The sequence below is a fragment of the Centrocercus urophasianus genome, unplaced genomic scaffold, assembly GCF_019232065.1.
Source record: "Centrocercus urophasianus isolate 14NV4802_14NV808 unplaced genomic scaffold, USGS_Curo_1.0 seq_5, whole genome shotgun sequence".
In the NCBI taxonomy this organism is placed as follows: Eukaryota; Metazoa; Chordata; class Aves; order Galliformes; family Phasianidae; genus Centrocercus; species Centrocercus urophasianus.
The window spans coordinates 6,601,888-6,622,215 of record NW_024885088.1 but is presented as its reverse complement, the minus strand read 5'-3'; the positions used below and the strand labels follow the sequence as shown (position 1 = coordinate 6,622,215).

General features: G+C 36.3%; 1 protein-coding gene across 6 annotated transcripts in view; it reads right to left on the bottom strand.

Moving 5' to 3' along the window:
- The window catches only part of PPARA (peroxisome proliferator activated receptor alpha), a 35,986-nt gene that overhangs the window by 5,252 nt on the left and 10,406 nt on the right, over positions 1-20,328 (bottom strand). For 5 of the 6 annotated variants that reach the window (XM_042834922.1, XM_042834923.1, XM_042834925.1 and 2 more), the window contains 5 exons: positions 9,087-9,331; positions 7,066-7,226; positions 5,540-5,678; positions 2,907-3,109; positions 163-610 (listed from right to left, as the gene is read on the bottom strand). In XM_042834922.1, the coding sequence (XP_042690856.1) occupies positions 163-610; positions 2,907-3,109; positions 5,540-5,678; positions 7,066-7,226; positions 9,087-9,294 (1,159 nt within the window). In that variant the 5' untranslated portion in view covers positions 9,295-9,331. Of the gene's footprint in view, positions 1-162; positions 611-2,906; positions 3,110-5,539; positions 5,679-7,065; positions 7,227-9,086; positions 9,332-12,752; positions 12,948-20,328 lie in introns of those variants that run through there. The other variant, XM_042834926.1, reaches the window with a different exon arrangement.

Sequence of the window (20,328 nt, the reverse complement as noted above, 5' to 3'; positions counted from 1 at the left end):
GTGTAAATGCAAATATTGCTTCCTTAAACATTAAAAAATAATAATCCCCAAACATCAAACAAAAATACACCAACACTCTTTACATTCCCCCTTTAAAAATACACAGTAATTAGACCCCTCTCTAATTTTTACTGCCTTGAAGAATAAATATGTAGCACTTACCTCCACAGCAAATGATGGCAGCGACAAAAAGTGATATATCACTATCATCCAGTTCCAGTGCATTGAATTTCATCGCAAAATCAAATTTTGGCTCCATTATATCACAGAATGGCTTTCTCAGGCTTTTCAGGAACTCTCGAGTTATAAAACCATTTCCATAGGCTACCAGCATCCCATCTTTGTTCATTACAGATGCTAACATGGCAAAGATGGCTTCATAAACTCCATATTTCAACAGCGTCACTTGATCATTCAAGTCAAGATTGGAGAAGCCAGGGATAGATTTGGCAAATTCAGTAAGTTCTGTGACAGTCTCTACAGATGTACACTGGCAGCAGTGGAAGATTCGGACTTCGGCTTCCTTGTTCTGAATTCCATTGGCAACCAATTTTGCTACCAGTGTCTTCTCTGCCATGCACAAGGTATCCATATCATGTATAACAAAGGGCTACAGAGAAAACATTATTAATTCATCAATAAAATAAAAGCTATTAATCATTGCTTTGCTAAAGAAATTGGATTTGGGTGAACCTTTTAATTTTCAAAATAATCTGTTTTTAAACTGTCAATAAACCTTGAGTTCTTTCATGTTTCTGCATACAGAGAAACCACGTATTCCAGAACTATGAACTGCAGTGTTTACAAGCAAGTCAGCTCTTCATACAACAAGGCAAAAAGCAAAAGGTAAATAGGTATGACGTATCTTCAATCTACTTTTATGCAGGATCATAGAATCCTTAGAGTTGGAAGGGACCTCTGAAGGCCATCCAGTCCAACAAGTCACAAGAATGTGACCTGTTTATTACTCTTATGTTCACTATCAGATTTTCATAACTATGTCACAGCTGTTCTTCCATAGAAATTGTGCTCAGCTTGCCAGCTACAGTAAGTCTAAATAATCTCTAACACCAGAATTCCATTAGAATGTCAGACAACACTAAACTTCAGTCTTGATCACACTCTTTTCTGTAAATAAAACCCCCTTCGTTTAAAAAATATTTAAAAATATATATATATACGCATCTGATCTGATCTGATGAGGTATTGCCAAGGTCTTAGAAGCCAAATATAAAAATGACACTTTGTCATCATCAAAAATGCTAATTTATTCTGCAGTGAGTTACAGTAATGTCAAGAATTAGGATCTCCTGAAATCAAATATTAATGTATACTTCAGAAGTAGGTAGATTATTAATTACCAACAACAAACCTCTCTCTGCCCTTTGTTTTATTTTTATTAATTAATTTATTTATTTTAAGATAAAAGAAAATCAAAATGTATTTTCCTGGAAGAGATGATAAGGTTAGGAAAAAAAAAAAACAAAACAACAAAACCTCTCCTCTTTCATATTGAAGAATGAGGAAATAACCTGTTTCTACCATACTAGTTCTGATTCCTCATTGTTTTTTCGCTCGTGAATTCACTGATACACATGCAAGCTCTAGCTCCTGATAATCAGACAATTCTAATCTGAGTGCAATTACATCAACTTCACTGCATGAATACAAACACAAAAATTAAGACTTAGTGATCCAGGATCCCTACACTTAAAATCCAGATTGCAACTTCTGGCACGATAACAAGCTTAAAAATGACTTTATGGAGATATCTACTTGGTAAGGTATTAAAGCATAGTATTTATTTTAGGCTTATGTCAGTTGTACCCTTCAAAACATTTACACCCATGCTTAATTTTTAGGCATCTCATCAGTCCAGTGTAAAAGACTGGCATTATTCATATGTTTCTCTTTTAATGTGCTTGTAAGGTTGGCTAGACCGGACTATAATACACCAAATTCCGTAATTTGGAAGACAGCTTGCTTACAATTTTCATAACAACCAATTTTTTTTTTCCTGGAATTAATTTTTTTTTAATTTGACTGCTGATTTTATCTTCTCTATCATATATACAAGACACCTCTTCATTGACGAACATTGATTTCCTTGCCATATTCAATCACTTCTAGGAAAATTCTGTTCATTGTCAAAACAGCAGGGCTCTCAGTAAAATCTTGGATAGCAGTTGTACAACTGCTAAGTAACTATTTCACAATATCTACTAATTAGCAATGAACAGAATACTGTAAGTAAAAATTCATAGAGAACATTCATTATTTTTTTCAAGACCTTGGATAAATTTCCTTGAAGAAAATTAAACTGTTTAGCATACATGCCCCCACAACCCTGATTCTCCCTTTCAAAGTAACCATACAGTTATGACCAGGAAGGTTGCATGAAGAAATGTGCAGTACTGTTAACAAAGAATTAGAAATGTGAGTTCCTTCTCTTCCTACCATTAATACTGTTGGGTTTATAGCAACAGAAACTCAGAGCTGCTGTATGTCCTGAAAGATAACAGTATTTAATGTGGTATCTGTGGCAGAAAAGCATTTGAAATTCCCTTCCCCCCCCCAATCCCCTTTCATAACAGGATATTAAATTTGAACCATTTTCCCCACCAATACCACAAGGTATTCACATTCAGATGCCCCATTTTGTTTTCTGATTAAGAACTGATTTTCGTTCCCTTACATATCTACTATAATTTAGTGGTTCCTAAAGCTATTATTCTCACAGTGCCTAAAAGCATTTATATTTATTATAGGGATTTCTTTTTGTATATCTCATTTCTGTATTAGCAAGTTACTCATTTTCTAAAATGATACGCTTAAGAATTGAACAAATTATTCTATCACCTTATGACCTTCTAGCTTTACTTTAAAGTTACATTAAAATTACTTACTGGATTGTTGTTAGTTTTCCCTGCAAGGATGACTCTGGCTTTAACCTTGTTCATATTGAAGTTTTTCAGGTAAGCATCATGAATTCTTTTGGCAAGTGATTTAAGATCTGCCATTTCTGAATCTTCTAGATAATTTTCACCCGTTAAAATTTCTGCTTTCAACTTGGCCTTCTCAGACCTCGGCATTCGTCCAAAACGTATTGCTGATAGGAGGAAAAAATTGGAAAAAAAAAAAAAAAAAAAAAAAAAAAGTTATAAAAAAACCTGTGCCTTTTCCTATTGCTGAACAGACAGCAAGATTTTCCATTCAGAATAACCAAAGTAGTGAAATAGTCCTTTCCAGCACAGATGATGACTGAGACCTGACTGATGAAACTCATCTAGTCAGTATACTAAACTGAAGGTAATTAGTCATTAGAACACAAACTGGTATCTGCAATGATGTAGAAAGCATGCCTTTTTCCTTCTACACTACCTAAATAGTTGTTCGCTCCTTATTGTGTCTTATAGCTCCCAAAGTGAGACTCAAAGTCTACCACGGGAATTCTAAAAAAATTCAGTGATGAAGGTCATGTCAGGAGCTTGGCAGAGAATACAAGTGCTGGCTGGAAAGCTGCCTGGGGAATTACTTAGCGGGGAGATGGGACCAAATTCCAGTGCCCATTCTGGACCTGCTAGGGCTTCAGCTATTTATGCACTGGATTTTTGCTCAGTTCAACATATACGTACTGTCTAGTGAGAACAGAACAGATCAGAGATCCATACTCATGCTCAAAGGTCGCTCAACAGGACTTTTTACCAGACCCAGATTAGCTCACCAAGATCAGAGAGGATGAGAGAAGAGTTTAAGTATCCAATCTATTTGCTAGGACATTCTTTTGAGGGGCAGGAGACGTGAGTTTGAAACTTCAATGGAGATAGGAGTCTCCTGTTTCTTGGGCCACTGTTCTTGCCACTTAACGACAGAATAAAAAGCATATTTTGCATACCTCTTCAATTTCATCTAAAGCCAAAAGGAGCTCCATTTTACAAGGGGCCCTGCCCTCTGATAGCGGCAAAGTTTTGAAAGTACAGCTGGTCACTTTTGCCTCATTTCAGCAGCTAACCAGTGGGAGGAAAGAACCTGACTGCTTTGATTGAGTCTAAGCCTGTGTAGAGTTAGCCCTTAAACATGCCAAGGAATTTTCTCACGATATACTTGGGGCATGATCTGCAGTGTAGTTTTGGACTTCAGTGGAAGGTCTGCTCTGAATCTGGCCATGAATCTATCAGAAAAGCGGAAGAATCTCTCTCCTAAAGTGAAATTTATACTGTAAAGGTCATGGCTGTAAATCTAATTAAGATTTATTTCCTGAGAAGCATGGCGTGCAAGTTAGAAGTCTTTTCCTTCCTTCCTTCCTTTTTGGCCCCCCATATGTTTGCCCCAGTAGAACTGCTGCTTCCTTCAGCTGGAGCACATGTAACCCCAGGGAAATCATTTCAACTGAGGACTAACCCTGCTGGCCAGCACAACTCTCTACTCAGTTCCTGCTCCTGAGATGTTACTTTGTTAGCTGGCACATTCTTCCCAAGCCACACAGAGACTATACACCCACTCCCAGTGCATTTTAGTATCAGTCATGGTTCCTCACAAAGGAGCCAGACTTCTCCAGAACCAGAAAGTTAACATTCTCAGTGTCACTTCCCAGGGCTCTAGATTACACAGCCATAGGTAGCTTCCTCAAGCAGGTAGCCACCCCAGCTATCTTGATGGCCTTGTTTCCTCAGAAAGTTTGTCTTCCAACCCACAGCTTTTCACCTAGCCCAGCAACTTACTCTCAGATCACACCTGCTCTCAAGTTCAGCCTTGACACAATCTGATTTACGTAGGGAAAGCAAACTGCTGTCATTTGGACACCTAAAATATGCTTTTTTGTGGCTTGGCCTCTCCCTCCCTTATCTTCACTCCTCTTTACCAAAGTTGCTTAGCAGGCTACATACTGTACATAAAACTGCCTTGTGGGGTTGAAATTGGCCTGTAAGCCACAGGCTTACCAGCCCTATATTAAGTCATTAACACAAACAATAACATAATTTTTTTTTAACTGTATATCTAAATGCTTTAAATTTTTACCATTCCCTTTAGCAAGCAATCTACCAGATACCTGCTCCATGGTCAGTACACACAGTCAGCAACCTCCTCCCCCTTTCCAAACCATCTGACCAAGAGCTGTTGCACGGAAGCCTACAAAATATTAGAGCCTGGTCTTCTACAGATTTCTGTCCTATGTCTTTCTCCCAATGAAACAGTTCTCCTTCTGCTCCTCTGCAAATCTCCTGACCAGAATTCTTCCAGTACTGGAGCTTGTTTCAATGTTACCAAAGTTCTTGGTGTAACAAACTAAATTCACCATTACATGGACAAACAGACAATCCACACAACTGTGTAAAGTTCTTAAGTGTATGTTTGGCAGGTGTTTACCAGTTACTTCAACTAGTCATGAGGGAAATTGGCACCCTCTGCCACAATATATACTAAAAAAAAAATACGAAGTTCAACTCATGTAAAGAAGTATATAAGTTTTCCAAGTGCTTGCTTCCAGAAGCAGATCCTGGGTAGAAACAAGCAAATTATTAAGGGCACTCTTACCTACCATTATGTGACATTCCAACTGAAAGGCACTTTTGAAAACGACAGTATTGGCACTTATTACGATTTTTTTTCTGAATTTTGCAATTGCGATCACATTTATCATAGATGAGTTTTAATCGGATTGTTCTCCTAAAAAAACCCTGTAAGAAGTTTGAAAAAACAACATGTAATGTTAACAAGCTGTTGACTACTAAACTTTAATCACGTACGTAATTTTTTTTTACTGTTCATTGATATCACTAGCAAAACAATGTGAAAAGCAAAACCTGTACAAAGGCATGAATTTCCCACTCTCTGCAATGAGGTGGTGTGTATGAAGGTGTGTACAGAATGGAAACAGGAAAGGAGGGATAGTTTTCATCCCTCTTCCCTGTGAGAGAACTGAGAACCTTGAGTACCAGAGTAAATCTGCTATTAAGGATTAAGTAAAACAGTCACACCTTCCTTTTGCATATATTTTCTCAGTGCCTGACAGAACAACCTTCATCGTTCACACGTGTAAGTCACACAAACACACAGAAACAACACATTTCTATTCAGCAAATGTGAGGGGTATTACAGGGCAGCACAGTGTGGAGAAAGAGCCAAGAACACAAAATAGGCATTACAGAAAAGCCTAGAACTCATCAGATCTTACCACGATGTCTTGATATTGCAGTGTAACACCAGACTCATACTGAGAAGTAATTAATGGGTTAGCAAAGCTTTTTAAAGTCGTTGCAACATTTTGCTTCACATGACATAGTAACAGATATAATTTAGGCTGTGAAGATTTCTGACCACAGGTGATTATGAACTTGCTTTCCATGTCCTCAATGTCTAGTAGAGTTTCTAGTATTATTCCATAAGATTTATACTTGAAATATCACCTTCTGACATGGAGCAGGAGAGAAAACTGTACACATAAAATTATTTCTCTCGCCTTACATTTTAATTTAGAAAAAAAAAAAAAAGCAAAACTTAAACATAAGAAAAAAAAGAAAAGAATTTTAGAATTCTTGGGCCATACAATTCTCCAAAATCATACATTAATGATAACATTAATTTGCCTCAGATATGTGCACTGGCTGCAAAACTACAAGAGGTACAATACTGATTCAAGCTGAACAGGATGGTGATGAGGTATTTGGGATTTAGTACTGTTACAATGGAAATGTAACAAACTTGCATGCTTCTCACAGCTGTACTCCCAACACAAATAAAACACTAGTGGAGCGAGTGGGCTTTGATTTTAAGTCATGGTTTAGTGTTCTAAGTTGTTAAACTAACTAACTAGTTCCACAAAAGCAGCATTACAATTTTCATTGTGAATTGCCTCTGCTTGATGAAGGTCTGGAATTGAGTTAAGGTATCTAGTTACAGTACCTGAACAAATTATTTCCCAAAGATCTCAGATGTAGTTATTAAATTATTTTAATGGCTAAAATTATACTAATTAAACATTTATGAAACAGATGCTTATCTTTAGATAACGCTGCAAATAAAGCGACATGATTTAGGCTCTTAAAAAGAAAATTATGACTGTACCTTACAACCTTCACAAGCATGTACTCCGTAATGGTAGCCTGAGGCTTTATCCCCACAAATTCTACATTCAATGTTTAATGCTCCACTGGATGATTCATCTATGCTACCTGGAGCTGTGGCAAAATTAATGGATGAAGGACTGGATGCTGGTGAAAGGGTGTCTAAAAGAAAAAGGAACACTTCATAATTACTATGCTAAACCCACAACAACAACACAGAAAAAGAGCTTATTAAAAAAAAAAAAAATTGTGAGTCAATAGTGAATAATCATAGCCATTAAGTGAATTTGGCAATAAGTGTTTGAAAAATAATCCTTATTTAGTTTATCAGCAAAACCACAAACAGAATACAGGGCATACCTTGCTAATTTCAATGAGGAACACAACGTCAAGTTGACAAAAAGCCTTACTGAAGTAACCCTAACAACAAGAACTAGAAGGCAAATAATGATCCTTCAAGATTCACCAAGAATACTCCACACAGAATGAGAGAAAACCAAGCTTTTTTGGACTTTCCTGCATCCCATTTTTAACTTTGAATTTTTCTACTTTTTGTCTGTTGGATGTGAATATAAAATTGTTTAATTCCCAAACTTAAAATAAGTAACTAAAAAGTACTCAAATAATATTTCACTCAAATGGAGGAAATTTTCTTGATGTAAAAACGTGCATAGAAGTGTCTTCACTAATAATGTAAATATGAAACCAAGAAAAAACATTCAACATGTATCTCCTACTAAAGACAAACAGCACAAACTATGACAGGAGGGAAAAAAAGAACCCAACCCAAACAATAAAATAGATTTCTCCTCGTGGCTTCAATTTTGTATTACAATAACCATCCAAACTGTCAATCACTCTTTCCAGAAAGGTTATTAAGAGCTCATCATGCTTTTATGTTTCCATCTCTCGTGCCATAATGTTTAGAATGAGATCTATTACTGCAGTAAGACAAGGGACATATTCCTAGCTCAAGTTGAATTTGTCCAACATTTGAAGATACATTTACAAATCCCACTGACTCATTGCTCATAGTTTTAAATGATGCTCTTAACTGAGACCTAAAATGCAGTTATACAGATTCATTTTCTAAAGAAAACATTTACTTGAAGTGAAAACATACTCCTTCACATCACTGAAAATAGACATTAAAAGGAAGGTAAAATGTACTTCTGAGATATCCAAGCAATAAAAGCCTTGATCAAATATTTTTACCTTTTGAAAGTAATGGAAAAATAATCTTTGGAATTTCATAAAATGAAATAAAATCTCAATTTTATTAGTAGATGAGCATGTTACAGAACCAACACCTTTCAGCTTTACCTGTTTCAATTAATATTTCCACCCTGTTTGAGGAAAATATTTTCTGAGGCCAGAATTTCTTTTATCTTCATCTTCCAACTTGTACCACAAGACTTCAGCAAATTAATGGGTGTGTTATTTTAACAGAAAGATTAAGAAACACTTATGAATGTAGGTCAGCAAGTATGACACTGGAAAAAACACTGGCACAGAACTTAGACTTCATTGCCAGCATTGCCAAGCCCACAGGCAGAGTCATCAACAACAGCCTAAAACACAGGATTTTTTTAACGTATAATTTTCATTTCTTTTTACTTGTGTAATGGAATTTAAGCCTTACAAGTTCATGCTTTCCAACTTCTCTAACAGAAAAACTAGGATCTTTTGCCATGAACACTAAATACTGAAAATAAGAAGGCGACACTAGAAACTGATCCAAATTACCATAGGACTTGAATGCACACACAAATAATTGAAAAAAAAAAACCAACCAACCAAAACTTCATGTCTCAGAAGAGCTATATGATAACTTAAAAACCAGCAGCTTTATGTTACAATGTAGTAAATTAATTCTATCCTTATGTATATTAAGGCAAAGCTATAATCAGCTCATATGTTCTTAGTGTCATTTAGTCATAAACAATAAATATTACATTAAAATGGCTTTCATTTCTATCACTTTGTATTTGTAAAAGAAAGTTTTATGGTAACCTCTCTTACCTGTTATAACTGAACCATCAGATCCTGGACCATTTCCCAGTGATTGGAACTCTGTTAAACTTAAAGCTCCAGAGCTATCGTCACCTAGAGACTGAGAAATGTCTTGTATGTTCTCCATATCTTGTAGAAACTCTCCAGATAAAGGACTACCTATATCATCCTCCTCTAGGGGAGTAAGTGGATAGAGATGGTTTTCAGTGTCCACCATTTTGGTCAAGTAGAGCAGTCACTTAAACTCCTTTATGCTGGGGGAAAAAAAAGTTAAAAATAAAAAAATAAAAAATCAGCACTTACAAATTCAGAATTATATATATATATATATATATTTGATTCAGTTACACACAGTACATTGGATAAATGAGTTCTGATCTGATAATGAGATACTATACAGCATTCTTTCTCCAGAAGACTTACACAAAGTGAATCTCTGACAGGTTAGGAAGAAAAAGTCCACAAAATACTTCAATATAAAGAAAATACATGACAAGATCTATTTGTAGATGTTGTTTTCTCTCCTTTGCTGTTGAATGTTACGAATTGTGTTTCTACATTGGGTATTATGTACTTCTCACCAAATGTCATTGAAAAATAACAAGTATCAATATGTTGTATGTAATAGAGTACTCTTTCCTCACCTCATCTAACAGGTTTAGATATGTTGATTGAGATTGATTTTCTTTAATCTCTTAAATTTGTTCAATAGCTCTCATGACACTGCAGAGAACAAAGTATGCCATATGCAATGCATCTTTACAGAGACTAGCAAAACTAATAGTTTTAGACCTACTTAATTCAATACATCTTCAGCAAGAATGTTCCAGCATATGCAATCCAACATACTTATTATTCCTAGAGTTAGCTTTATTTCCCACAATGAAATAAGTTTTCAAAGTTGCCTTCCAAATTCACCAACAGTGTCATCAACTTTGAGTAACAGCACAGAATCCTAAGAAGATTAAGTACTTATTTCACAAATTTCAGTTATTCTTCTATTGCTATGTCAGATGACTAATTAATAAATGCACTGCAGAATTAATAAATGCTGCTCCTGCTGCCAAGATACACTTCTGCTACAAGACACTCATTTTTAGACTGAGCAGCTAACACTTGTCTACACATACAAACACGTACTGATGCATTCAATGAGTTTGTGCTGGCTTTCAGAGAAGCTTTGGCTGTTCCCATGGTTCCCAATCAGTGTTGACTTTTACAAAGAGCCATATTTTTGCTGCCATTTATCATAGAGCATGAAGCCACCCAAAAACTGGCTATATGGGGATAGGCAAATACTCCTTTTCCAATTCAAGTGCTAGCTTATGATAAAAGCAAGAACCAACCAGCCAACAAAATATAAATCAAAAACAACCCAACTTTCCTTGATGCTATTTAAAGTTTCACAGAACTGGTTTGCTTTCAGTGACATTAAACACTTTATATTAAGCAATCAATCCATGTATCTGATAATCTGTAAATGACAGATTCATCCTATATGTGTAGGGTATTTATTCAGGACAAAACCCCACGATTTTTTGGCTATATAATTAACCGAAAGATTACAGTTATGTGCGAAACAAATAGCTGACTATTGCTTTACATACTGAAGAAGACATACAGCCATCACTTGTATTCGGTTGTATAAAAAGATCCTGAAATTTCAGACGAGCAATATCCCTACAATCAAGCCTTTCCTCCCCAGACTGATGGCAAAAGTCTGCCTTCAATTATATTTGTGTAACTTTACAAGGTGCTATTACCAGGTGGTATAACTGGGGCCAAAATGATCTACTCTGTGCAAGAGTAAGAGTTTGATTTCTACAACCTGGTATGTACACACACTTTTTAAGTGATTTATTTTTCAACTGCACTTAGCAGTGTGCAATAGAATATTTATCAGCAAGGCAGGGATTTTCATGTGTATCTCAACCTCAAGAGAAGCCAAGTAGCAATGGTTGTGATGCCCAATAATTTTAGAACAGGACATTGCAATGGAAAATAACAAGACTAACTCATACCATACTGAGTACCAAACTGTACTTGCTGTCAACTATATTCAGTACAGAACTTTCATAATTTGAAATTATTTCATAAAAACAATTCCAAATGCCACTTCTGAAGCTCAACAGATGTTCTGCCTCCAGGAATTGCTTTTATTTCTCTAGTAAATTGTACTGGAAGATACTATACTCCAGTTGAGAAATTAGGAATCACTTTTATGTACTTTACTTGCAAAAAATAAAAGCTACATTACTATCTGTTTGCTTTTCACTGTGAGGGAAAGGAGTAAAGAAATCTTGATGTATGTAATTTTTATAATGGGAGAATAACAGCAACTGTTCTCTAGCAATTCAAAGGGGGCTACCTAATCTATCTCTCCAGGGAGCCATCAACAGAAAGGGAAGAGAAGTCTGCCAGAGAATTTGATCAGCACTGTTCTGTTGGTGTGCTCAGTCTAGCACAAACACATTACCTTCCTCTGCAGACATCACACGTATACTTTGCCAAAGCATTGCTGGGGAAGTTTCAGGAAGCACAAGGCTTTGCATAGCTCAGCATTACTTGCAGCTCCTCACTGAATCACAGCCATCTCTGCAAGTGCTGCTTATTAGTCTACCACAAGTATTTTTAAAAGATTAAGTGAATACTGAAGTTCAACTTCCAATAACATCGACATTAAACACTTGATAGCTGAACTCTGAACATGGCAACAGCTCTTTCAGCAGTACAATCAGTTTTGCCCAAATTGCATCATACTATCCACTTTACAATAAATATTTAAAATTCACTAGCCTGTTTAGCTGAATTTGTATAACAAACTAACAGTTAATGAAGTATAAATAAAGTACTTTTGTTTTTAACTGTTAAATGACATACCCTTTTGTACTTTCAAATATTACTTGTAAATTACTGCTGCTTAATCATTACTGCTGATGTCAATGGTTAACTAGCTACCCTAGCAGGCACAGCTATTACATAACCATTGCTGAAGACTGCCAAAACACACTAAATCTTTCCACTACTGAAATATATTATGCATTTTTAAATACTTTTTTTTTTTTAAGAAGCATGTATACAAAACCTTAATCCAAATCACTTAGTATGCATGCAATAAAGCCCTTGCCTTTTGTACCTCTGTATCTTGTGCACGTTCACACATGCACATGCTTTCATTGGCAGGTTTCACTTAATATGCAGGGATACTGTTCACATGAATATAAAGTCTCCAAAATAAAGAAAGTAATGAGCATGAAGTTTATATAAACGATATTCTCAGTGAGTGTTTTGCTCTACAAGTAAAGCTGTACGTGTTACAAGAGCAGATGGTGGTAGCTGCAGTCTACACACACATTTGTATGAGCCAACTTTTCTTCTTATTCTTAAGACTTCAGAAAATCCTATGCCACAGAGACATTGGCAGTGTTTTCTCAATTCCCTAACAACATCTTAGTATCCAATCCCCTGCCCACATACAAACACACACACAAAGTGAACTGAAAACAAGATGATAAGACAGAAAAATGAGAACACAATTTCATGCAATTATGGCTTTAAAGATGCATAGGTTTTACTAGCACTTTCTCGCAGTCTAGTACCTCTGAAGTGTGCCTGTTTTATGAAGACAACCCCCTTTCCCACCACCACATTGCAAGTACCTCCTGAGCAACTTACCTAAAACTTGAAGCCGATTTTAAAGGAATCAGTCAGACTACCAAAGAAAAATGCCTACTCATGCAGCAATCCTTTTTTTTTTTTTTTTTGCTTCATTTTTGGAAAGGGACGATGGGACCCTAAAGCCCTTGTTGTTCCACATTTAATACCTGCACACTAGGGGCAATCCCTCTGAAGAGACAGATCTTTGAGTTGCAAAGGTCTCTGAGAAACAGTAACAAAGTCTGGATTTACTGCATAAACAAATTGATCGTGTAAAGGGCTTGCTTGCAAACATCAAGGTTAAAGTTGAAATTACCTAATTACCTTTAGGTCATTTTGAGAATGTTGTAGCTGAACATGAAACATTTAGAACTAGGGGGTGCAGCAGATAGATGCTTTTAGAGAGCTTAGGTGAATAGGAAGAGCCTGAGTGAATAAATAAACTGCAGGATATTTCCTATATTCTGCTTAAACACATAAAAATCATCCACTGGAAGTAATGTTGGGCACCTAGAATACAAAGTCTAATCTCCTATGGGGGAAGAAATACAAGCTTTCTCCTTTATCCTTTGATAGCTTTATTACTTTGTGATCTTTCACACCAGCAATATTTTGTATATTCCAAAGCATTAAAAAAGTTAGTCAAAGAGAATTTACAATGAATGAGATGAAAATTTTTGCTGTGCTACATCTTCCTCAAGGCTGCCAGCTGGATGCATGCACATACACACAAACTGAAAAACTGTGGGTTTTTTTTCCCCTTTACACAGCTGTACTCCAAGATACCATATAAAACTTGAAAGTATCCTTCCCTTTAAAACAAATCAAAATTCACATACCCTAATTTTTGAAAATTACACAGAACTTGAAAAGCTGAGCTCTTAAAAATTACAAAATTAAGAAGTTTATGCAACCTTAACTTTTTTTAGGCACTATGACAGTTAATGTATACTGCACAGTGTTCTTTCCCTGGATTGTTCCCCTTAGAATTGGGCAGTGCATTAAGCAAAAGTGGAATCACAGCTTATAGGACAACCCAGTCTGTATAAGCCCACAGCAGGAAAAAAGCTGTACATTTTTTGTTTGCTCAAATGGGAAGAATATTCTTTGCCTAAGAAAACTGTGAGAGAAGAGGGAGAAAATAAAATTCTTCCCAGAACAAGAAGTACTCGCAGAAATGGAGGAACACTTGAGTTTCTTAAAGGAAGAACTCATGCCAGAGTCCACTGGCTCACAGAAAGCATGGAGCATGACGAAATGGTGAGTTTTAACTTTCTTTCCTTGAAGACGCTTCTCTAATTGCATTAGGAGATGAAGAGATAACATACTTTTAATCTCACACTGAATGTACTGTTAGAACTCTGACACACTGCAAGATGTGAATATTGGTTTGTTTTTATATTACTGAGCCAAACCCCAGCAGAACTTACTGAGCCAGAAGGCAATATTTCTTGGGTCCCAGGCTTTTCTGTCCTATTGGATTTTAAAAGACACAATTCAGAAAGAGAGAAGAAAGGCAAGATTTTCATGCTGAAAATCACCAGTGCTTTTCCAAACATAAATCATTGGTCAGCACCATAAGGAAGCACTTGTAAAGACAGGATTAAAACATGAATTAACATGTTGTACAAGTAAATCAACAAACAGTAAGAGGATGCACAGGAGCAATGCTGACTAATGGCAGGTCAGGTGTGAACAGTATAACATGCCCAACAGACTGTACATTGCACTAAACAGCAGTACTCTTCAACTAGATGTACTATGTCAGATTGCCAGGGGAATACACATTCCTTCTGCGGTGCAGCCCCAGGTACTAGCCCACCACAACTGGAAGAAAATTACTGAGAAGGCCAACGTGGCTTATTTAGTCAAAGTGATAGGATTTTAAAATCAAGCGACATAAGCAGAACAGATATTTTCCAGCTATTTGGAAAGGTACAACAAAGGTGTTCCTTAAGTGCATAACATACAAAATCACAAGTTCAAAATTTAGCGTTTGCATCAATATCATAACCTATGAAGACCAAGTAGCCTCAAAAACACAATGGAAATGATTGCTCAGAAAATTCAGACAGATCCCACATAGAAACAGACAGAAAATGATGGGGAAAAAAAGTGGATAATCAGTAATGGAAAAAAACAAAACAAAACAAAACAGAGACAGACTGAAAAAATGCAAAGGCACTATGCAACTACTCTGCATTTACCGACCCAGTCCCAACCCTGCTGGCCCATGCCTGCAGTCTTCTCCCAAGACGTAGCAGCAGAAAGTAGAAGCTACTTCATGGGTCCTAGCTCTCTGAAGTGGGGTTTCATTGATTGAAGAAAGATAAATGTCTCTGAACAGGGCCACTCATTCTCTTCTAAATACAACACGTCTGCTTTAAAACTATTCAGATGCCTTCTATACCTTCATGCTTATATACTGATAGTTTCCTTTTGTATTTTCAATTATGTAACACATTTATTACACACGTATAAGTGGTTATAAAAGTTGTTTTGTCAAGGTTGCTTTTCAACTTGCAACAGGACAGCAGCAACACTGCGCAGGAGGTAAGTATTCCAAACTGAATGCCCTCTAACTTTGACACAAGTGAAGCAATTACTGACAGAGAAGAAAAATCATAAAAGCAGAAATCAATTTGCAGTGGACAGACATAAGAGGGGTATTCGCCTCACTTAATGACAAGCATCTCATGCACACATCCGAACTGAGCAAAACTCGATGAATTTTCAAGAGTGGGACTGATTGGTCTTTGAAGCCAAAATTGCCAGAGCTCTTCAACCGCATCATTTCTCTGTTCCAGTTTACTGCAAAGCCTTACAAATATTAGTGCTGGCTCAACACAAGGAGCAGAAATAAGCACTCGTGGAGAGGGCAGTGTGCTGCACAGTCAACAAACACAGGTTTATGTGCAGACCAAATCCTCTCTGAAGAATCCAGTAATTGTACCAACAGCCTAGACTGCTAAGTCAGGTGCTTACATTGCCTGAAGAAAAGCAACCCTTCTACTGAAGTGGCTGCTGAGAGCAGAAAACTCCTTATAGCTCACACAGCCTCTGGATTAAAAATCATCTATTGATTTGTATGGCCACAGAACCTTCCTATCAGCAGAGGAGCTTGCACATATCCCAGTTATCCACTACTCTTCCAACAGTAAAACTCATAGAAATCGAGGCATTTACTTTCAGCTGAAATGACACTCATCACCCCTCCTCCTGTTCAAAAAACACAAAACAACAAAAAAACTGTTAAGATTTCCAATTCTGGAAACTCTGAGAGGTATAATCTAGCTCAAAGAAACAATGAAATATCAAATGGATTTCTAATAGGAAATCTGAAATTCAACAACCCTCCCCCCAAGTTAGGGTGGAGGGAACTCAATAGAGAACACTCTGAATTTACATGCATGACATTTACACTGACTTTACATTACACCTGAAAATATATTTCATCTGAGTTCTGTATTTGACACACAATCAACTCGTCAACCTCTAGCAGACAGATCTGGACTTATGATATGAAGAAATACCACAGTTTTAAATTATCAGTATGATGGGATCCAAAGCCTGTCTTTAAATCAGCCACTGCAAACCGCTTGAACAACAGGAGCCAGATTTGACTTCGTCAGCAATGGGACATAAAGGTTTTGCAACCTTGCCTTCAGGCACCAGAGACAAGACTTACAGGTCTATTGCCTTAAGTCTACATTTATCTGAAGTCACATTTGCTTTCTTCCACATAAATAGACACCAGATGTAACAAATATGACAGTACTTAAACTTGCATCTAGGTCTTTCTGATAAAAGAACAATTCTGTTTTACTCAGCTCATTTCTGTAAAGAACGGAGATTGTATTGTTGCTTGAACTGATATGAAGCTCAAATAGTTTCAAGTCTGCATGTGTGTATGGAATAGCAATAGGACAATCAGAGGGGTTTTTTTGTTGTTTTTTTTTTTTTTGTTTGTTTGTTTGTTTGCTCTTCTAGATGTAAACTTTAAATTCATCTATTTCTGTATTTGGAACAGAAAAATCAGAGCTATTTTCACCCTAACGAGCGCTGACCATAAACTTTTGTCGGAAATCGCTGTATGTCAAAGTAAAGCATTTAAATCTCTCTTTCAAAATACGTCTCTTTCAGTAGACTTTCAAAAGACTACTGAAAGACTTTCAAAAGTCTACTGAATCCTTCAAATTTTTGTAAGACTTCAATAGTCAGGAATGCAGCATTAGTCAACAAACTATTGAATAGCTATCAAGGTTTTTTTTGTAATCAAGATCATCCTTCACTTTTGTTTTCTTCAAGTAGCATTTTTTTTTTTGTCTACAATACAACCCAGTCAGATCTCTAAAAGATCCCCAACACTAAAACAAGCATCACCAGAGTTATAACTGGAAAATTTGGGGGAAAAGTCTTTACTATTGTTTTGACTTCTGTTGTTAAAATCCCTAGAAATCCTGGAAAAAACAGCAATTCATGATTATTTTCCCCCTTCTCTGGCTATCCAGTTTATGATTCCACTTTAACACCAAATAATGATCTCTGACACATGTTGATGATTGCTTAGTTTTAGATGAGGGCTGCTCCAAAAGTAATGTCTCCTAATTTATTCTGTTGACCTACAGTGTCAGAAGTGGATATTGGTGGTATAACAGTAGAGGCAATACTTCTTACTGACAATATCCCATTACGTTTTGTTGTTGTGCAACAGTTGGTTCCAAGGTCCCATTCTTTAGAACACCCCCCCGACCATAAAGACAGGCAGAGAGAGCTGGGGCTGTTCAGCCTGGAAAAAAGAAAGCTCCAGGGAGATCTATCAGCTGCCTTTTAGTATCTAAAGAGAGTGCTATAAGGGGATAGAATCTTTAGCAGGGTCTATTGTGATAGGACAAGGAAATCAGTTTCAAACTGAAAGAAAGAAGATTTAGATTGGATAAGGAATTTATTTATTTATTTTGTTTGTTTGCTTTTAAGATAAAGGTAATGGAGCACTGGAACACATTGCTCAGAGGTATGGTGAAGGCTCACCCCCAGAGACCTTCAAGGTCAGGCTGGATGGGGCTCCGAGCAACCTGATCTAGTTGTAGATGTCCCTGCTCATTGCAGGAGAGTTTGACTATGTCATGTTTAAAGGTCCCTTTGAGCTCAAATGATTCCACAATTCTATGACAGATGGCAGCAGAGGGGCAGTCTTGACAAAATGGTGCTCAACATGGAATGCTTATGAAGCAGAGGTGTGTCAGTGAATTCCACCATGAAAAAAAAAAAAATGTACCCACTGACATTCATTGGTGCTTGCCAAACATCTACTGAGACCAAACCATGAATGTCAACACAGTGAGGCAGTGGGTGGTGTGTTTCAGCAGTGGTGACAGTGATCTGAAAGACAAGCCACATTTCAGACAGCCGTATGCAGCTGTCACACCACAAAATGAAGAGCTCTTGTTCATCAGTGGCAGAAATGCATAGCTAGTGCTAGTAGCAAATATGTTGAAAAATAGTATTTTGGAGAAGAGAATTTGCTCTGTCGAATAGTGTTATTGAACTCTTTGTAGCTGTTGTAGTTTCCATGGAAATAAGTAGGAGGTACTACTTTCAGAGCAACCTATACAGAATAGGCACATAATAACTAGCATTTCAAAAACAAACAACACCTGCCAAGACAACAGTATGTGGGAAGATTATCCAATTTACCATGTTAGTTATCAATGTATATAAAGCAAATATTCAGATTGAAGTTACTAATATCCAGTATTTTGAGGCATAAATATGGACATAAATTAACTTTTTTTAACAAGACACTCAAAAGAACAACAAGAATTTGCAGCAGTTAAACCCACAGCAACAACTGAGTAATCTCTATGCTGTAGTGTAGTTGGTGTACCAGTGCACTCTGATACGTGCTCTCTTTCAAGTTCAAATACAGTTCTCCATGTACTTCTAACAGCCCACCACAGTTTCTAATAAAAACTCCACTTCACTGTTACATATACTTCTGTGCTTGCAACACACTCTACCTTTTTTTCTTTTCCTCTCTCCACATAATCTCTAGATTTACTCTTTACTCATTGCTGTATCAATGTCCATATCTCTTCAGGTCACTGTTACATTACACTCATATCATTCCATACTTGATCGAGATTCAAATGATTACGTGTTAATCATAGCAGCCATAGCAATTTGCTGTTTAAACTTTTACAGATTCTAAATCATCTGTGGCAGCACCATGAAGGAAATGCAGCTCAAACAATTTAGTGCACAAATACGCTTTTTTTTTTTTGCCACTTATATCTGAAGACCACAACAACCAAAGATACTAGGTAGTGTTTAAAGAGGCCATTTTCTATACACGTACATTAAAATCTAGGATTTGATTTATGACTGATACTTGAACCAATGCAAGGTCACATTCAGACAAACATGACATTTATGTATTTGCTATTTGATCCAAGAACAAGGTCACATTCACTCAGATGTGTCCTCTGACTACCTGCTGTATTTTTATTATCACGTTAATCAACTCAACGCTCTCTGATTTTCCCCATCTGTCCCAAAACTCCTTACCTATCTTTGTGATACTGACAAGTTAATTACCTAAGCCAATAGTCTGAATCAATTCACAGTTAAAGTCACCTTATGTATACTATGTCCAGAATTAAAACAACTTGAACAAAGCAAACAAAAATAAGATGGTTATTTATGAACTACACGCATATATTAGATGTCCTAAAGTATTATCAATGTTCTTTTTTAAAAAAAATAATGATACATACATATACGTATATATATATATATATATATATAAGGTCTAATGTTCAAGTCAAGGTCTGTTTCTATGCATACAGCATTTACAAACAGCCTACACATCTGTCCTAACTTGCTCCTCACTGGAAACCAGATCCTTGAGACTAAATTGAAATGTTGCAATTGTTTCCTTGCACATGTGAGTAATGCATCTTAGATTATGCAAAGTGACTTCTCAACGACATTCTAACCATGCTCTGACATTCTACAGCAGCGTCATTTGTTGAAGGATAAAGATATAAAAGAGCAAGAGGCAAATACAAATTGCATTTTAACATGGTGACTAAATGATTATCTTCAATATAATCAATTTTTGAGTAAATAAAATGTAAGCCTCTTGCTAAGTCTCCCGCAAAGTACATTTTTACTACATGTGGTAAAAATAAACTTCAGAAGGTTAAAAATTAAAGACATCTGTGCAAATAAAATTGTCAATTGAAATTATAACCTATGTGTATACAGAGGCTGTGTCAGGCAAGTTTCTTGGTTGTTTTCCATTACACTTACTGATGATACTGTAATATAAACGTTTATAATTCAGAAATCTTACTTGTTCATGTACTTGATTAAGAAAAAAAAATTAAAACAAAAAAAAAACAACACACGATTGTCCTATTCAGAAAGATGTAACCTTTCCTGCTAGCAAATGAGATGCTTTAGACAGAAAATATTTATATTAATCAATTGTCATTAATTTATTAATTAAAATCAATTGTCCTTAATTTATGGAATCAACTTTGATGATTCAGTGAGAAGCAATTTCTAAACCTTCAATAATATTACAGCA